Genomic DNA, 17495 nt, shown 5'->3' on the forward strand with positions numbered 1-17495 from the left:
AAAAGTCAAATTGGTTAGACGAAAAATTAGTTAAGCGAAAGATCAACGAGATGAAAAAGCAGGATAAAAAAGACCACAGGATTAATATAATTGCTAGAAATTTTGTTTGAGAGCAATTAACAAATACTTGAGACCAAATTCAAACACTTAATTGTACTTGTGAACAGGGATATGGGTAATGGCAAAACTGCTAATCCACGAGTAAATACTGCATTTGGAAATAAGTCACTCATATTGGAAACTTGTTTAGAATGTATGCAAACTTGAAGCAAATTAGAACTATATCTGTTTACTGGAACTAAAAAGATCACACACGCTTATAACTCTAATCTTCAAACATGGTAGTGAGAAATAGTAAAAAAAATCGATATATTTACTCGAAAAATCAGAAATTGGTCACGCACTGACCGTCGAGAAAGCTAAAAAACCTCGAGATGACTAGAAAAATCGTAATGACGACTAGACAAAATCGTCAGGTGTACGTAGCTTTTTGATACCATAGTGTATGGTGAATAACACTAACCTACACGTTCCATATTTCTTCGGATAACAATATGTTCAGTGACAGTAACTCTTTTCTCAGCCTGGTCTATAGAATTTGAAATTTAAACAACTCTCCATCAATAAATTTTCCTGAGTAGAATTATGGCTTGAATTCGCTATTTTAAACAGCTAAATTCAGTAACAGTCAGTCATAAATTTTTAAAGCTGATAAAAATGAAATAAAACATTTGAGGTTGATTACAAAAATCGGTTTATTGAGGAACAACAAGAACAATTTTTCCCATTGTAGCATTTGATTCCATCAAATCATGCGCTTCTTTCGCATTTTCTGCCGCAATTTCTCTATAAACCACAGATTGCAGACGACCACTAGCAAATTCAGGCAAAGCCTCTTTTTCAAATCTGGCAATAATTTCACTTTTGTAGTCGACTGTTCGTGTTCGCAAAGTGGATCCGAACATATTAAGTCTTTTCCCGAGAAGCCAACCAATGTGTTGTCCGTCTAATTTTGCACCACCTAGGAGACCATAGAGTACATAGTATCCGTCAGTTTTGATACTTTTCATGTTCTGTTCGAAATAGGATGCTCCTACGCAGTCGACAATAATGTCAACTCCGTTCGGTTCAAGCACGGCTAATTGGTCACTCCAACTTGTATTATCCTTGTAGTTGAAACCCGCAGTTGCACCAAGAGATAAACAATAGTCAATCTAAACAAAAAACGTCTCGATAATGAGCGTTCGCAAAATGTTTCCACCACTCTCATCCACATTGTTGACTTACATGTCTACCAAATGAGGGAGAGAGGAAACTTTCAAATATTCACATACTGTTCGTAATTTTCAAATCTTTACATATTGCTCCAAAATAACTGGTATATAACAACATAGCTGACAAATTGCCAGAAAATAGCCGCAACAGCTTCGGGCTGAGATGTTAAATTTTGATTAAGAATCTGTATAACTTATTGCTGTTCCTATTTGCTGCTCTTAAATAACCTTTAATTAGAGTGACAAGCACTCATTTGACCTTATGTCTTCGAATTAAAGCAAAGAAAAGTCAATTGCAGAGTGAGGAAGTCGTTTTAAGAGTGAGGTAAGTCACGTGTGACCAAAAATTTAATGAACAAAAAAACTAACTCCACTAAGAGTAAAAAATGACGTCACGCACGCAATTCAGTTAAAATTGCATAAACGAATGAACAAAAAGCAGATTTGAAGTGGTTGTGACGTCAATCTTGACGACGAAATAAATAAAAAACCAAGAGAAGGCCAAAATAGCCTCAACTATCGCTTCGCGGTTATTGAAAAAATTGCTTTATACTCAAACCGCGATGAGGATGAAATGATGCCTTATTAGCAAGTCAATCAAACACCCCATTAAAGAAACTACGGGGGAAAAACAAACAAATTCAAATAACAACAACATAGCTGGCAGATTGCCAGAAAAACTCTGAAATAGATTCGTAGAACTGCAGTTTCAAAAAGAAACATACCAAAAAAAGCAACTTATTTTTTTTTGCTGAGATGTTATATTAAGAATCTTTTCAACTTATTGCTGCTTCTAGTAGCCGCCCGCCCTCAAGTTACCTTCAATTAGTGTGACAAGCACTCATTTGACCTTATCTCTTTGAACTCAATTTCAGAGTGAGGAAGTCATTTTTGAGGGATAGGTAAGTCACGTGTGATCAAAAATTTAATCACGCGAGTTAACAAAAAAACTCACTTAAGAGTACAAAATGACTTCACGCATGCAATTCAACTGAAACTGCATAAATGAATGAACAAAAAGCAGATATGAATTGACTGTGAGGTCATGTGGTTGTAACAAAAATCCTGTTGGCGAAATAAAAAAAACTTAAGAGAAGGCAAATATTGGCCTCAGCTTTCGCTTTGCGGCTATTTAACATTAATTACGACCAAAACTCAAAAACAATTACATATTCACAATAGAAACAGATAAAAACTAAACTCAACCAATCAACATCTAATTCGCTAGAAAAGAAACTGGGCCTATCCTTAATGAGACCAGGCAACGAAAAGAAAAAGAACAAATAAAGTATTAAAAGAGTTTATGGTGCTCAAACCATTTAATTTCAAGTCATGACATCCATTATCCGTCAATTGGAGCCATTAAATAGATTTATTTATAACTCTATGGGAAGCCATAGGAGACCTGTAATCATTCAGAATATATCATGTCCTACAAAAAGGACAAATAGTGGCAAAAATCAAATAAATTGCTTAGAAGATATTAAACAACAATCTATTTAAAAAAACAATAACTGTGTTCAATTGCAAGTTCCGCGAACGCCATTAATATAAAAATCGACCGGTAATTGATACGATAAGGTGACAAGACAACAAAAGAACCTCAAAAGTGGCCAAAAAAATCAAAAAAAATATAAATTATGAACTGAGTATCCAAGCCAAGAAAGACATTAATTAAATACAAGACCGCAAGCCATACTATATTTTAATTCACTTGGAAGATGCTACTTCTCGTTGCTGATACTAAACTACCCGTTGACGAAAATTAGATAGAAAAGTTTCAAAGCTCAAAAATCCACTATTTTTTTTAAAACAAATATTTTGAAAGTCATAGCAATCAAACTTTCAATAAAAAAATAAACAGATTAGGCAAAAACGCCTTAGGAAGCCAATTGGACATTTTGTTAGTGATATTAAGACTACAAAATAACAATAAAAAGAGGTAGAACTCAATTTCAAAATTTTTACACAGTCGTGGCACTATAAAAACTATAAGATAAGGCTTTCACTCCAGCTATGGTATCTTTTATCTGGCCTCGTTTGCAAATAAAAGAGGATCTTTCAAAAATTGAGCTCTAAGTTTATATGATTCTGGTCTGTAATCAACAAAAAAACCGACTAATGTCGGGCGAATTGCTCTTTAACGACCGGCGAGCGGTTGGTTTTGCTAGTAGCCAGCTGGGGCTCAGGAATGCTTGTATTGGGGGGCGGGGGGGGGGCGCTGACCGGTCTGTGCTTGTGTGTTTGGGGGCAAGCGTTGGGGTCAAGCGATTGGGGTATGGTTGCGTAGGCTATATGAGAGGGGGTACAAATCGACAGGTGGAGGAGGGTGGACAATGGGAGTGTGTCTGTGTGTGTGTGGCAGGGGGGAGACTAAGAGGTGTCAGGTCAAACTTTTAAAATTAAAAACCACCCTTCACATCATGAAATTGTCTCCACAACAATTTTGGTGAATCGTAATCTTGAGTATAGTAAGGCTTAGTCCTTTAAGAGAACTTAATGCCCCGCAAGCTCTACCTGTTGATCCCATTTTTGATAAGGGTAAATCAAATGGGTCAGACAAAATTGTTCAGAAGAAAAATTGCATAAAAATGACCACAGTAATAATACAATTGCTCGCTTGAGAGCAATTAAAAACATATAAAAAACAGCCTCATAAAATATTAATCATTTTTGGATTGTAAAAATCCCCCATTAGACCAAAACTATCTTTTCGATTGCCGCTCGTCCAATAAAAATAGGTAATTGTTCCAAAATTTAGCGAAATATATAATTTAGCTAGAAAGTCAAAAAGAAACGCTTTTGGATAATCATTGACATAAATTATCAAAAATCAGTCAAAATTTAAATTCCAGAACACTCAGAGGAAACTACAGTAAGGCTAGCCCCATTCGAATTTGAGCAGATTGTAGAACCAGTTTTAGGTTTCTCTTTTCGATAACTTTAAACATAGTGGGCTAAAGAAGAATATCTGGTGCAATTTTTGATAAAAGTCTTAACTTTTACACTTTTCTGTTAATAAAATTTTGATGATTTTTAAAAACATATTATATTGAAATTTTGTTATCATATTGAAATTTTGTTATTCACATTCTAACTATCAAACGTTTGGAAATAAGACATTTTTGGCAGGGCTACTGGAATTGTGTCTGTATTTGAAGATCTCTAGCTTGCACAAATTTCTATGTAGTAAACATACTTTAGGCCCCTATTAACGCGTTTATAAATGCTTAAATTATTTTCCGACCTCACTTAGTGGGGGAAGTATTGTGGGTATTATCATTAAGAAGGACCGTTAAGTGTAAAAAAAGGAAATTATTTTGAGGTTCAAAGTTTCCAGAGGTTCAAAGTTTTGTGATAATGGGAATGATTTTCACTATATCTATTCACTTTTTACCGATTTTCCTTAATTTTTTCATTTTTAATAATTTAGTTTTGAAATATTTGCCGAAAATTCACTTCCCTCAAATTAAAAATGTGATAATAAGCACCTGAAATCTATACTGTCTAATTAGACAGTTTCAGCAATAAAATTGCTCATATTTAATTAGCATTTTTCCGAGAATTTTTCAAAATCTACAATTTGACTTTACTTGTTTTTCGTTTCATTTTTTAAGAAGCTAATGGTTTTCATGCACAGATAATTTTTTTTATATACTTGATGCTATCTGTTATTGTAAAATAACTCCATTTGAGATAAGTCGCCATTTGTTGTTTGTTGTTGTCTTCTCACTCAAACTTATAAATGGCAGCTCTCATTGGTTAGCCCATGAGTCAAAACAAGCTTATTTAATGTTTGCACTTGATGTCTTCGGTTTGCGGTGACTTTAACACTACGCATTTTCACAAAATTCTGTATAATTTCGTATGTGTTGCTGATATTGTTGTCAATTCATCACTTTACATTTTCAAGAAATAAGTGAGATTGGGTTGCTTGAAACTTTGCCCTATGACACAGTCGCAAAAATTCTAGGCTTAAAAAGAAGGTTGTCACAAGATCCAGTTTATTCACATTTTTTTCTCATGTTTTTAACACAAGTGCAAATTTAGCCATAGTTGAACAAAACTGAAAACATTGTTAATAGCTGCGATAGTGATAGATGACAGGAATATTACAGGCCTTCTGTTTGCTATTGAGTTAAATTGGTACTTTGTCGTTTATTACAATGCAAGCAAATTGGATCATATTAGTCTTTTGTCTTCTTTTAATCAATCAAACGATTTTGGATTGAATTGGTGTTGTCTTTTTTGTACGATGCGTCCACATTATTTAAATTACTTTCAGCTTTATAAACCTTAAAAAACACATAGCAACGAAAAATTGTATCATTTGAGACCCATAGCGGCCTCCTCAAGAAGTCAACTATGCTGAACTTTTTGACAATAACTTACTTCAATGTTGAAAGGCCAGTTCTTGAAGTTTTTGACCGGGTTTTTGAAGTGATCACAGAAAAAATTCCACATAATTGTTCCATTTTTCCCAGTCCCTCTGTCAGGCTACTTTTATTGCGTTTCTTTTATGACAACTGCAGCTATTGCCCACTACTTGAAAAGCTTAGCTAAAGTGAATTTATTTATCTCACCATTGATCTTTGACGAAACATTTTTTCCTTAACTGATTTAATGTTTTAATGATCCGAAAAAAATGATTTTTCATTAGAAACACCTGTTAATCTGGAGATGAGGCGATAATGTTAAAAACTAAACTTCGAAATAGACAAAAAGTAAATCTATTCTTTTAAAAACTGTGGTCGTTTCAACAATTAGTGGGCCAAAAAGTTTCAAATAACTTTCAACAATTAGTGGGACAGCGAGTGTGAAATCAAATCTTTATATCATGACTGCAACACCCGCGATTTTATTTGAAGGACATTGCGTTTTAAGTAACAAATTTTGTACATATACTTTAGGTACGGACAAAAATTGTTGTTTTGAATAATATTAGCAGTCCCACGAAACGATTTCAGAAACTATACTTTATAGTTAGGTAAAAGGTATAGGTTTAAGGTATAGTTCAAACCCGACTGTTGCTTGTCGCTTTTGCAAAACAGCATGCTTAAGACCTCTTAAAACATGCAAAAATTGGCAGCTTAAATATGGTGGTATAGCATTTTCGAGTTATGTTTAATATATAGATATACTGTCACTTATTAAACATAAACCCACGAACGTCGGAAAAATGGCTTTCATGATAGGCGGCGCAATTTAAATCAGGGGCTGTCGCTTATAAATTTTTCTTTATGGCTGCAAAAACATTAACCGATGGTGGGATTCAATCCCCGACCTCCTGAGTCCGATTCCGTCACCTCGACGGAGGTATTAACAACTCGGCTACTAGGGCCTTGTCATCGAGTCTCTAACAATCGGTTTTCTTTGAACAAAATATTTTATTTCCGAGTGAGAGTAATTAAAATCACTCAAAAGCAAGAAGAAGTGCGTGAAAAAGTCACTTAAGTCAAAGATTATTCGGATCTATTGTTTCGCCCCCCCCCCCCCCCCCCCCAGCTTAGTGAGCATAAATTTTTTATGACCCCAGGCGCACGTGCTATTTTTTTACATAGTAACGTGCTATATAACAACATATAATTTGTAACTGGGGATCATAAAAAACACTGGGGGGAAAAAACAGAATAGATCCGATTATTCTAGAAGAAAAGCGCAAAACGGTCAAGCGACAAATTTGCATCAAAAGACACGTTTACAATAATTGTTTCTCATCCAAGAACAATTAAAAATATATTGAGGATATAAGGGTCGGAAAATAATGTGCTAATGCACATTACGAATCTTTCTTGTTTATACTATAGGACTTAACGATTCCAATCCTTGATTGATAATAAAATAAGACGACTGTCTCCTGGTTGCTTAATTGTTGTGATAAACTTATTAGCCTAATTGTTGTGATAAACTTATTAAATAGCAAATTCTTTGCTATTTGATAAGTAGTGTTTCAGTTTAGCTTAGTGGCGACGAACCGGAAATATTATTGGACTGCCTTAGAAAAAGGGATTTTAGAGTTCTGGTTAATGTGAAGTGCGTTCATAAGGAATTCCAACTATCAAATCTTTCTGTTACTGTCAAATCAACGCGATTATCAAAAACAAGAAGTCCCGGTTAGGGCAGAAAAATCACGAATCATCTGAAGTCCCGGTTAGGGCAGAAAAAATCTCGAGTAATCAGAAGTCCCGGTTAGGGCAGAAAAATCGTGAACATCAGAAGGCCCGGCTAGGGCAGAAGTTCACAAATATGGACAACAGTATGACTCTCCGCTCGTGGGCTGAGAAGACAACATTTGTTTTTTGCAACTCGGGAACACAGAAAGTTGATGAGATAAATTGTGCCACCTGTCATAAAGTTGCTCATTTAAAATGCGTGGGACTCGGAATGCCTGTGAAAGGACATATGCTCTGGAACTGTCTAGATTGTGGACCGCATTCTCTCGGTGCACTTACTGATATTGTGTTGGAGCTGAAACAAAAAATAGCTGCATTAGAAACTGTCCCAGAAGATATCAGGTCGCTGAAACTAGAGGTCACTGCACTCAAACCTAAATATAGCTCGGTCGTACAGCAAACAACGCAGAATGAAAGCAATTCCTTTAACCCTACCAACAGATCTGAAAACGGAATTTTCGGTTTTGAACTCGCAGGCCGAAGTAAGGCTCCTTTTCAACCTTTCAGGAGTCGTTTTAACAGCACTAACAGCTCAAAAAGACATAAACCGGATGACGAGAATGACGATGATGCAATGAACACTGAGGATTTTCAGGTGCGAAAGAAAACAATGCGACCCCAAAGGCAAAACGAAGCAGAGTCGACACATTTTTCTTCTAGGCGACACATTTTTCTTGGGAGACTAAATTCAAACTGCACAGAAACTATGATTAGAAACTGGTGTTGTGATGGCGGAGCCCCTGTACTCCACCTGCGAGAAATTACAAAGGAAGGCTCAAAAATGAAAAGCTTTCACCTAGTTTTCTCCGAAGAGGCTCATGAAACTATTATGGAAGACAGTTTTTGGCCAAGCAATGTGGTTCATGGACGTTTCTTTTTGAATGATGATGCTCGGAACTGGTTGAGATCACTCCCACAAGACCTTTCGAATGAATCTTGACTCAAAAATATTACGTGTGCACTTTTAAATGCACGTTCAGTGAGAAATAAAATTGAGCAATTTGAAGATGAAATTCTAATCAATGAATACGATATTTTCTTTTTGAATCTTGGATCTCCTCGAACATTGATGAAAATTGGATAATAAAGCAACTTTACTCCAGTTCAAACTGTTATGATCATTTCAATCTTCCGAGAACGTATGCAAAAGGTGGTGGACTCATTGCCGTTTATAAGAGACACTTAAATTTCACGCTCACTTCACATGGCTGCAATCCGTTTTTGGAATACGCATGGTTTCAGTTGAAAACCAACGAAATTGTTAATATTTGTTTGCTATACCGCCCACCAATTGCTAACTCTACTGATTTTTGGAAATTTCTCTATGACGAAGTGTTGCCATTTTCACTGGAAGGAAATGTAATTATTATGGGTGATTTTAATCTTCCCCATAGCACCAGATTGACGAATTTCTTAGGAGAATCAAGTCTTTTCCAGATTGTTCTAGAGCCGACTCATGAGAGTGGAAATATTCTTGACCTGATCATTACAAATAACTGCGAAAACGTCTCAGTATTGTTAGCAAAAGAACTGAGTTTCTCTGATCATAAATTAATCAAATTCGTGATGACATCGGAGATAACATCCCAAAAATCCTCTCAGTGTGTTCAGGAAATTTGGAGAAATGTGGAATGGAAAGATTTCAGCAATGCTTTGGAATTACCGTTAGCTCTCAATCAGCACATCACAAACCCACATGACCTTGCAGAATTAATCGTTGACACTTTTGTTGAAGCTTTGAAATATAATGTACCCGCTGAAAAGCGCAGCACAAAAACAAACATTTGTCCTTTTTTTGACACAGAGCTTGAAACATTGAAACGGATGCGTCGCCGAACAGAGCGTTTCTACCAAAAGAACCCAACAAGTGAGAAAAAATTAGCGTACCAGCAAGCTATTTTAAAGTATAAAGAAGCTTTTAAACGGAAGAAATCGATGTACTTTGACAGAAACATCAATAAAAACATCAACCTGCGTGTTAAATTTGCAAATTTTAATCGGCTACTTGGTGTTCCCACTGAGCACAAGGTTCCAAGGAACTGGGGATCAGTTAAAATGAGCGTTGACAGATTTCAGAAGTTCTTCAGAGACAAGGTACTGGATATCAGAGAATTAATTCCTACTTCCACTGATAATGGCCTGAATAGCTTGTTTTTGGTTGATGAATTTAATCACGTCACAATGTCTCTTGATCAGTTCAATTCAGTGGAATTGAAAAATGTAAGAGAAGCTCTTATTGATACATCAAATAGTTTCTGCGTGCTTGACCCAGTTCCAACAAGTGTGGCTAAGCAGACTTTTGTCTCCTGGTGTGATCATTTTCTGAATCTAGCCAATAGCAGCTTTGAACGAGGCACGTTTCCTGATTTTTTCAAAACTGCAGTCATAAAGCCAAATCTGAAAAAACCGCACCTTGACACTGAATTACCTAGCAGCTATAGGCCTATTCAAATACATTCTTCTCAATTATTAGAACGATTAGCAGCTGATCAACTTGAAGAGTATCTTGAAAATTACAAACTTTTGGATGTGCAACAGTCAGCATATAGAGCTGGCCACTCTACGGAAACTTGCTTAATTAGAACATTCAATGATATCCTGCTCCAACTTAATTCAAACAAAAAACAACTGATTTTGGGCTTGGATCTCTCAGCAGCTTTCGATACAATACATCATGACATTTTTGGCTGGGTGTTAGAAAATCGGTTCAACATCAGAGGTAAATGCAAAAGTTGGATCATGTCTTACATCAGCAAACGAAAATAGAAAGTACAAATTGGAAACTGCCTCTCTGCTGAAGAAATTGTTGATTTTGGCGTACCACAAGGTTCGATCATTGGACCTCTGCTTTTTACTATGTACGTAACTCCAATTGGTGATTTGATGAAGCGAATTCAGTTGAGATATCAGGTTTATGCAGATGATACACTTATTCTTTCGACTTTGAGGCAACAAACTTTGGAACATGATATAAAGGATCTAGACACGAAGTTGAGTCTTTTGTTCCAGGCTTTCGGTCAGACGGAGTTAAGAGTAAATCCTGATAAGACTGAAGTAATGTTAATCTCATCAAGAAAGCAAAAACTGAACTTAGCTAAGCTTGATTTAGTAGGGGAAAATCTCACGTTGAAGCCCAGTTTTAAATCACTGGGCATAACGATCGACCAACACCTTTCTTTGACAAGACACAAACTCAGTGACTGCTTCGTGCTACAATGAGCTTCGCAAACTGTACAAGATCAGACATTATCTTACGATTGAAACGAGAAAACTAGTGGTCCAGAACCTTATAATATCTCGCCTTGATTACTGCAACTCAGTTTTATCTGGAGTACCCAAAACAGAGATTATGAAATTCCAACGGGTACAGAATGCAGCGTGTCGGTTTATCTTTTCACTGAAAAGTCTGAATCATGCAAAGATTTCATGTATCATCTACATTGGCTTCCTATCGATAAACGGATTGATTTTAAAGTACTGATTTTTGTCAATAAAGTTATTCATAAATGTCATGTGCCGGATTATTTGAATCATCTTGTGGAAATTCAACCTGACCAGTACAGAAAAAGAGCAAGGCTTTCAAGGCTGTCACAGTTCAGTCAAAAAATTCATATGGCGATAGAGCTTTTTGCATTCGCGGTCCGAAATTATGAAACAAACTACCCTAAACACTCAGAGAAATAAGCGACCATAAACTATTCAGGAAGGAAGTCAAGACACTTTTGTTTTCAATGTGTTACGGACAGCCTGTTTTCAGAAATTAGTATGGATTGCGATGCTAGAAGAAGGTCCAGAATTGATACCATCAAAAGAAACCTCAGTTTGAGGGGCTGTCTAGTTTATGACAAATCGAAGCCGTATCGACGAATTATTGTTGATAATGAACAACAATTTCAAAAGCGTACTTGCATTTTGGGATCATCTCGTGTTTGGTGTTTTTATTCAAAATAGTGTTACAATTTCATGTCCAGGTGGTAGTATATCTACTATGTGCTCTAATAGCGTCTTTACAGAAATTTTTGAAAGAAATGTACGCCAAGTTATTGTGATGGCAGGGACGAATAATCTATTTGACAAGAAAAATAAACGATTGATGGGCCCCGTAGAGACATCGGATGAAATGTTCTATCTGATTCAGAAATTGAAGTTCTACCGTTTGCATGAGCTAATTGAGCTAATTAGTCGACGAGGGAAAGCGGAAACATATGCTAGAGTGAACTATTGTTACAGAGATGTTGCTCGAGAACTGAATGTCCCCTTTGTAACATTGAAGAAATTTAAGGCTGTGAAGCACCTAAGCAAAGATGGAATCCATCCAAATCCGCGAGATAATCGAGAACTTGCCTCTGATTTCAGACGTGCTGTAAAGCATACTGAACTCTATTATACAGTGAAACGATATCAGTAAGAGCACGGTTAGTGATGAAGATTTTAATCCTTTTAACAACGTTTTAAACCAATTATTCAAGATGTATGCGGTTCGGCCAATCTGACGATATTCCTGGTCTTGTTGTGTCAGAATTTGTATTTTGAATTGCCTGGCTAAGGCGGAAGATGAACATTCCTTGATGCTCAACATACCCACCTTTGTATACAGAAAGGGTGGATAAAGAAAGACCAGCACTACTACTACTACTACTACTTGCTTAAAAATTGCTCCAAATTTGTCCAACGTGTATATGAATTTGCTGAATGAGAAAGCCTGGATATTTTCCATTAAAAATTACAAGTAGTCTGCACAATTAAAACTATTGACTATTTATAAACTATGCACTCACTGCCCATGTAGATTTTTCTCATCTAGAGTACTTATCACATAACCGACCGAATTGCTCTCAAACGATTGGCGAGCGCGCTGCGCTGGTTTAAGAGTAGAACGATGTGCAGTTGTTTGATAAAAAATTGTTTGCTGGGTCCATATTTAACATCTCTTCAATAACAGATAGTTTGCAAATCGCTATAGTTGTAATATTCGGCTCCAAGCTCAGACTAAATTGAGCCTTACAGATCGATAAAATTTGACGTTGACTGCAGCAAAAGATGAGAATTTTACCTTTTCTTTGGAGCCAGCAGTTACGTAGCACTTCAATCCCATCAATATTGTCAGCTGAATCAACGCAGTTCCTACCCCACTAGCACCTGCGTGCACAAGTGCACTCGCACCTTCCTTTCCTTTCAAATATTCATCGAAACCCTTGGGTACAAAGTGAAGCAGCTGAAAGGCAGTTATCCAATTTTCCGGAATACCTGCAGCTGGTGCGAAACCCAGTCCTTCTGGTAGTTTCATGGTCAGACCTTCGTAAGCGACAGCATATTCAGCATGAGCACCGCCCGGCATCAGTGCTATGACAGAATCCCCTATTTTAAATTTGGAACACTTTGATCCTGATTTTACGACATATCCTGACACTTCTAGACCCAAAAGCTCTGAAGCTCCTGCGGGAGGAGGGTAAGATCCTTTACGTTGTAAAATGTCGGCTCTGTTCAGCCCAGCAGCAACCACTTGGATCAATATCTGATTGTCTTTCAATTCGGAGGGTAAATCGGTTTCGCCCCAAGAGAGGTTCTCAGATCCCCCAAAGGCCGAGAGAAGCACGGCCTTCATTTTAGTCGATTCTGGAACTTTCATCTTTGTTCGAAGTTCGGCTGAGTTGTTAAAAGTTCTCGAGTTCAAAAGCAGCGCGTTTTGTAAATGCTTTTGCTGATTAAATAGTTCTCTCAAGTTAGATATTTGAAACCCGCATTGTAATACGCAAATAAATATATTTAATAGCAGCTTGTACAAAGGTTGAAAGAGCATTTAATTTAGACGCCAGCTCAACTAGCAAAAATAAAAACTCGAATAAAAAACACTACGGTTGATCTATCAGATTGCTCATAATAATTGCTTGGTTTCAAGTATCTAACTTGCTTTTAGGTGATCGTTTAATATTGTACAGTATTTGCATGTGTGCTGCCTACATTTAAGTGACTGTAAGCCAAATCTTGCACCGCCCTTGACTAATTTATTCAATGACTTAGAAGAAAATATTGACGTCATTGGGTATACCTTTTTCCTGTAACTCTCAGCGTGCACTTTAATTGTCCAGATAATTTTGCTGTATTCAACCCAAATCTTCAATTCAAGGTCCGTAAATTTAGCAGAAAAATCTGAAATCAGTCTTATTTCCAAGTTAACCCGAATGTCACTATCGCAATAACAAGAATATCGTGTACAATTTGTTGGGCGTAATTATCCAGAAAACTGAGAAATCCAATATGAAATTCAACGTAAGGAACTTTACACAAATAAAATGAAGAGAATTGTAGGTAACTGCAGTTGGCAAAAACTGATTAAGGATTTCTACATCGATTAATTTTAACGAAACCTACCAAGTAGCAAGACGAGTTTCTCCGGCGTTGATGTACGTACGATTCAATTCAATAGCATTAATGTCATGATGGATAAATTGACTAACTTTCTGGTCTTCGCGACCTATATTGGCCTATATTTGTTCCGACCCACTTTAGTGGGGGAGGAACTATATACTCAAATGGGGTTTTTTTGTTCAGACAATTTTGGCCGATCGATATAATCATAGTGAGATTTGTGAGTGGTATCATTAGAAAGCCCGTCTAGCGTAGAATATAGAATTGAAAGATTTTATCAATTTTCGCTTTTTATAGGGAGTTAACGAGGTCTAAAATTTTGTGTACAATAGACGTAATTCAGCTGTTTTTATTCACATTTTTGGTAATTTTGACCAAACTTTCGGCAATTTTGCTAAAATATGTTAAAATTGTTAACTGTAGTATTATTGATTTATTTCTTCTCTTAAGATAGAGGAGGGTTTTTTCGAAATTCAAACTTTTTTCGACAAAAATGAGACCAAAATTGCTTTTTTAGACCACTTGCTTTAAATTTGCTAGAAGTAGACGCATTAAAACTCTGGCCATATTCTTTTTAAGCTCAAAAAAGCTGGCTATACTCCCGCTGCCTTTAAGAGACTTCCAGTTTTTTTGCAAATTTAAACTCGACCAATATACAAAATCCATTATTTAGTTTTGAAGAACTTAAAATTTTTTAAAAAATGATATACTTTGCAAGCATTTGAAAAATTGAGCGTTTTGTTAGACGCAAAGCAATAGCTGGGCTGATTTCGATCTCATCATGGATCCGTACAAAAAATGTCTTTAGATTTTATTGGGACGCGATTTTTTTAAAATATTTCTGCTTTGTAATTTTTTATGTAAATTACTGACAAGAATTTCAAATCAGAGCTCAATTAATGAAAGATACTATTTACAATAAACAAGGCCCGACAAGATTATATTATGGTTTCATAGTTAGGCTTATGGTTTTTATAGCTCCGACCAAATATTTTCGTAAAATTTCTAATGGATTTCTTGAGTTTTGCTTTCATTTGTTATATTTTGTGTAGACCAATCACATAGTGTCCCCAATCAAAGATCCAGTTAGATCTTTGGAAGGTATGAATGAACCTAGACACTTCTTTCAGTTGTTATCTAATGTCTGTTATGAATTTGAATATATTTGTTTTCAGAAAAAAATCGGTGATTTTACTCGTCACCCAATTTGCTTTTTTAGCACATTTGCTTAATATTGCTTAAAGTAGACAGCTAAAAACTGCGGCCATATTCTCCTCAAAAAATTCCTTATTCTAGCTTAAAAACGAGCGCGTTGAAATCTTCCGCCGGCTTTAAGACTCTTCTGGAATTAAAATTTTGACAGTTTTTTGCATATTTAAACTCGACCATTATACAAAATGCATTATTTACTTTTGATAAACTGAAAAAGTTTCTGTAATAATTGACCTATTTCACAGCCGACCATTTCAGAAAATGAGTGTTTTGTTATATCTGCGCTGATATTGATCTCACCATGGATGCTGACAGTATATAAATTTTTTAAGAATTTAATGGGGCACGACCTCTTTTTTTCCAAAATATTTCCGAAATGTAAATGCCTTTTATGTAAACTACTGACAAGAATTTCAAATCAGGGCTCAATTAATGAAAGATATTATTTACAATAAACCAGTCCCGACGAGACTATACTACGGTTTCAGAGTTAAGCTTACGGTTTTTATAGCTCCGACCAATTCATTTCGTAAAATTTTCAAGGACTTCTTGAGTTTTGCTTTCATTTGTTATATTTTGTGTAGCCCAATAACTTAGTGTCCCCAATCAAAGATCTAGTTAGATCTTTAGGAGGGACAAATGAATCCAGATAATTCATTCAGTTGTTATCTAATATCTTATGACTTTGAATATATTTATTTTAAAAGATTATCGGTGAAATTTTTCGTCAAAAATGGGACCAAATATGCTTTTTTTAGCCCATTTGCTTAATATTGCTTAAAGTAGACAGCTAAAAACTGCGGCCATATTCTCCCCAAAAAAATTCCTTATTCTAGCTTAAAAAAGAGCGCGTTGAAATCTTCCGCCGGCTTTAAGACTCTTCTGGAATTAAAATTTTGACAGTTTTTTCCATATTTAAACTCGACCATTATACAAAATGCATTATTTACTTTTGATAAACTGAAAAAGTTTCTCTAATAATTGACCTATTTCACAACCGACCATTTCAGAAAATGAGCGTTTTGTTATATCTGCGCTGATATTGATCTCACCATGGATGCTGACAGTATATAAATTTTTTAAGAATTTAATGGGGCACGACCTCTTTTTTTCCAAAATATTTCCGAAATGTAAATGCCTTTTATGTAAATTACTGACAAGAATTTCAAATCAGGGCTCAATTAATGAAAGATATTATTTACAATAAACAAGGCCCGACGAGAGTATACTACGGTTTCAGAGTTAAGCTTACGGTTTTTATAGCTGCGACCAATTGTTTTCGTAAAATTTTTATTGACTTCTTGAGTTTTGCGTTCATTTGTTATACTCTGTGTAGCCCAATCACTTAGTGTCCCCAATCAAAGATCTATTTAGATCTTTAGAAGGTGCAAATGAACCTAGACAATTCTTTCGGTTGTTATCTAATGTCTTATGACTTCGGATATATTTATTATAAGAAATTACCGTTGAACTTTCTCGTCAAAAACGGGACCAAACTTGCATTCTTAGCCCATTTTCTTAATATTGCTTGAAACATAAAATTGCTTAATATTGATTAAGGAGACAGCTTAAAACTGCGGCCATTTTCTCCTTAAGCTTTAAAAAGAGCCTGTTGAATTCTTCCGCTGGCTTTAAGAGACTTAAATTTGCAAATTTAAACTCGACCAATATACAAAATCCATTATTTATTTTTGAAGAACTAAAAAATTTTTAAAAATTGATCTCATTCGCAAGCATTTGAGCAATTGAGCGCTTTGTTAGACGCGAAGCAATATCCGGGCTGATCTTGATCTCACCACGGATCCGTACGATAAAAATTTTGTTTGGAGTTTAACAGGACGCGAATTTCTTTTAAATAATTCCGCTATGTAATTTTTTATGCAAAATACTGCCAAGAATTTCAAATCAGGGCTCAATTATTGAGAGATACCACTTACAAAAAAAAGAGGCCCAACAAGATTATATTACGGTTTCAGAGTTAAGCTTATGGTTTTTATGGCTCCGACCAATTCTTTTCGTAAAATTTTAAAGGACTTCTTGAGTTTTGCTTTCATTTGTTATATTTTGTGTAGCCCAATAACTTAGTGTCCCCAATCAAAGATCTAGTTAGATCTTTAAGAGGGACAAATGAATCCAGATAATTCATTCAGTTGTCATCTAATGTCTTATGACTTTGAATATATTTATTTTAAAAGATTATCGGTGAAATTTTTCGTCAAAAATGGGACCAAATATGCTTTTTTAGCCCATTTGCTTAATATTGCTTAAAGTAGACAGCTAAAAACTGCGGCCACATTCTCCTCAAAAAAATTCCTTATTCTAGCTTAAAAAAGAGCGCGTTGAAATCTTCCGCCGGCTTTAAGACTCTTCTGGAATTAAAATTTTGACAGTTTTTTGCAAATTTAAACTCGAACATTATACAAAATGCATTATTTATTTTTGAAGAACTAAAAAATTTTTAAAAATT

General features: G+C 35.5%; 1 protein-coding gene across 4 annotated transcripts; it reads right to left on the reverse strand.

The window, feature by feature from the left end:
• Nucleotides 1-610: 610 nt before the first annotated feature.
• Nucleotides 611-13599, reverse strand: LOC142336342 (quinone oxidoreductase PIG3-like). 4 transcript variants are annotated; one of them, XM_075385104.1, is made up of 3 exons: nucleotides 13497-13599; nucleotides 12501-13162; nucleotides 611-1214 (listed from the first exon to the last, which is right to left on the reverse strand). In XM_075385104.1, the coding sequence occupies exons 2-3, from the start codon at nucleotides 13074-13076 to the stop codon at nucleotides 756-758; spliced, it is 1035 nt and encodes a 344-aa protein (XP_075241219.1). In that variant the 5' UTR covers nucleotides 13077-13162; nucleotides 13497-13599; the 3' UTR covers nucleotides 611-755. The 4 variants fall into 4 exon arrangements, with proteins under 4 accessions (XP_075241219.1, XP_075241216.1, XP_075241217.1 ...); XM_075385101.1 differs by having other exon boundaries at nucleotides 12501-13148; nucleotides 13359-13593; XM_075385102.1 differs by having other exon boundaries at nucleotides 12501-13164; nucleotides 13355-13587.
• Nucleotides 13600-17495: the final 3896 nt, after the last annotated feature.

This window comes from Convolutriloba macropyga, chromosome 3 (assembly GCF_964194025.1).
Source record: "Convolutriloba macropyga chromosome 3, txConMacr16.3, whole genome shotgun sequence".
Taxonomy (NCBI): Eukaryota; Metazoa; Xenacoelomorpha; order Acoela; family Convolutidae; genus Convolutriloba; species Convolutriloba macropyga.

What these genes read in the sequence shown, in the direction of transcription:
- LOC142336342 (XM_075385101.1), bottom strand. Translation starts at nt 13,487, where the DNA reads ATGACGTCAATATTTTCTTCTAAGTCATTGAATAAATTAGTCAAGGGC. An exon ending in TATTAAACGATCACCTAAAA is followed by an intron (nt 13,149 to 13,358) that starts GCAAGTTAGATA and finishes CTATTTAATCAG; the next exon opens with CAAAAGCATTTACAAAACGC. An exon ending in CTGCTGGCTCCAAAGAAAAG is followed by an intron (nt 1,215 to 12,500) that starts GTAAAATTCTCA and finishes TTTTTTGTTTAG; the next exon opens with ATTGACTATTGTTTATCTCT.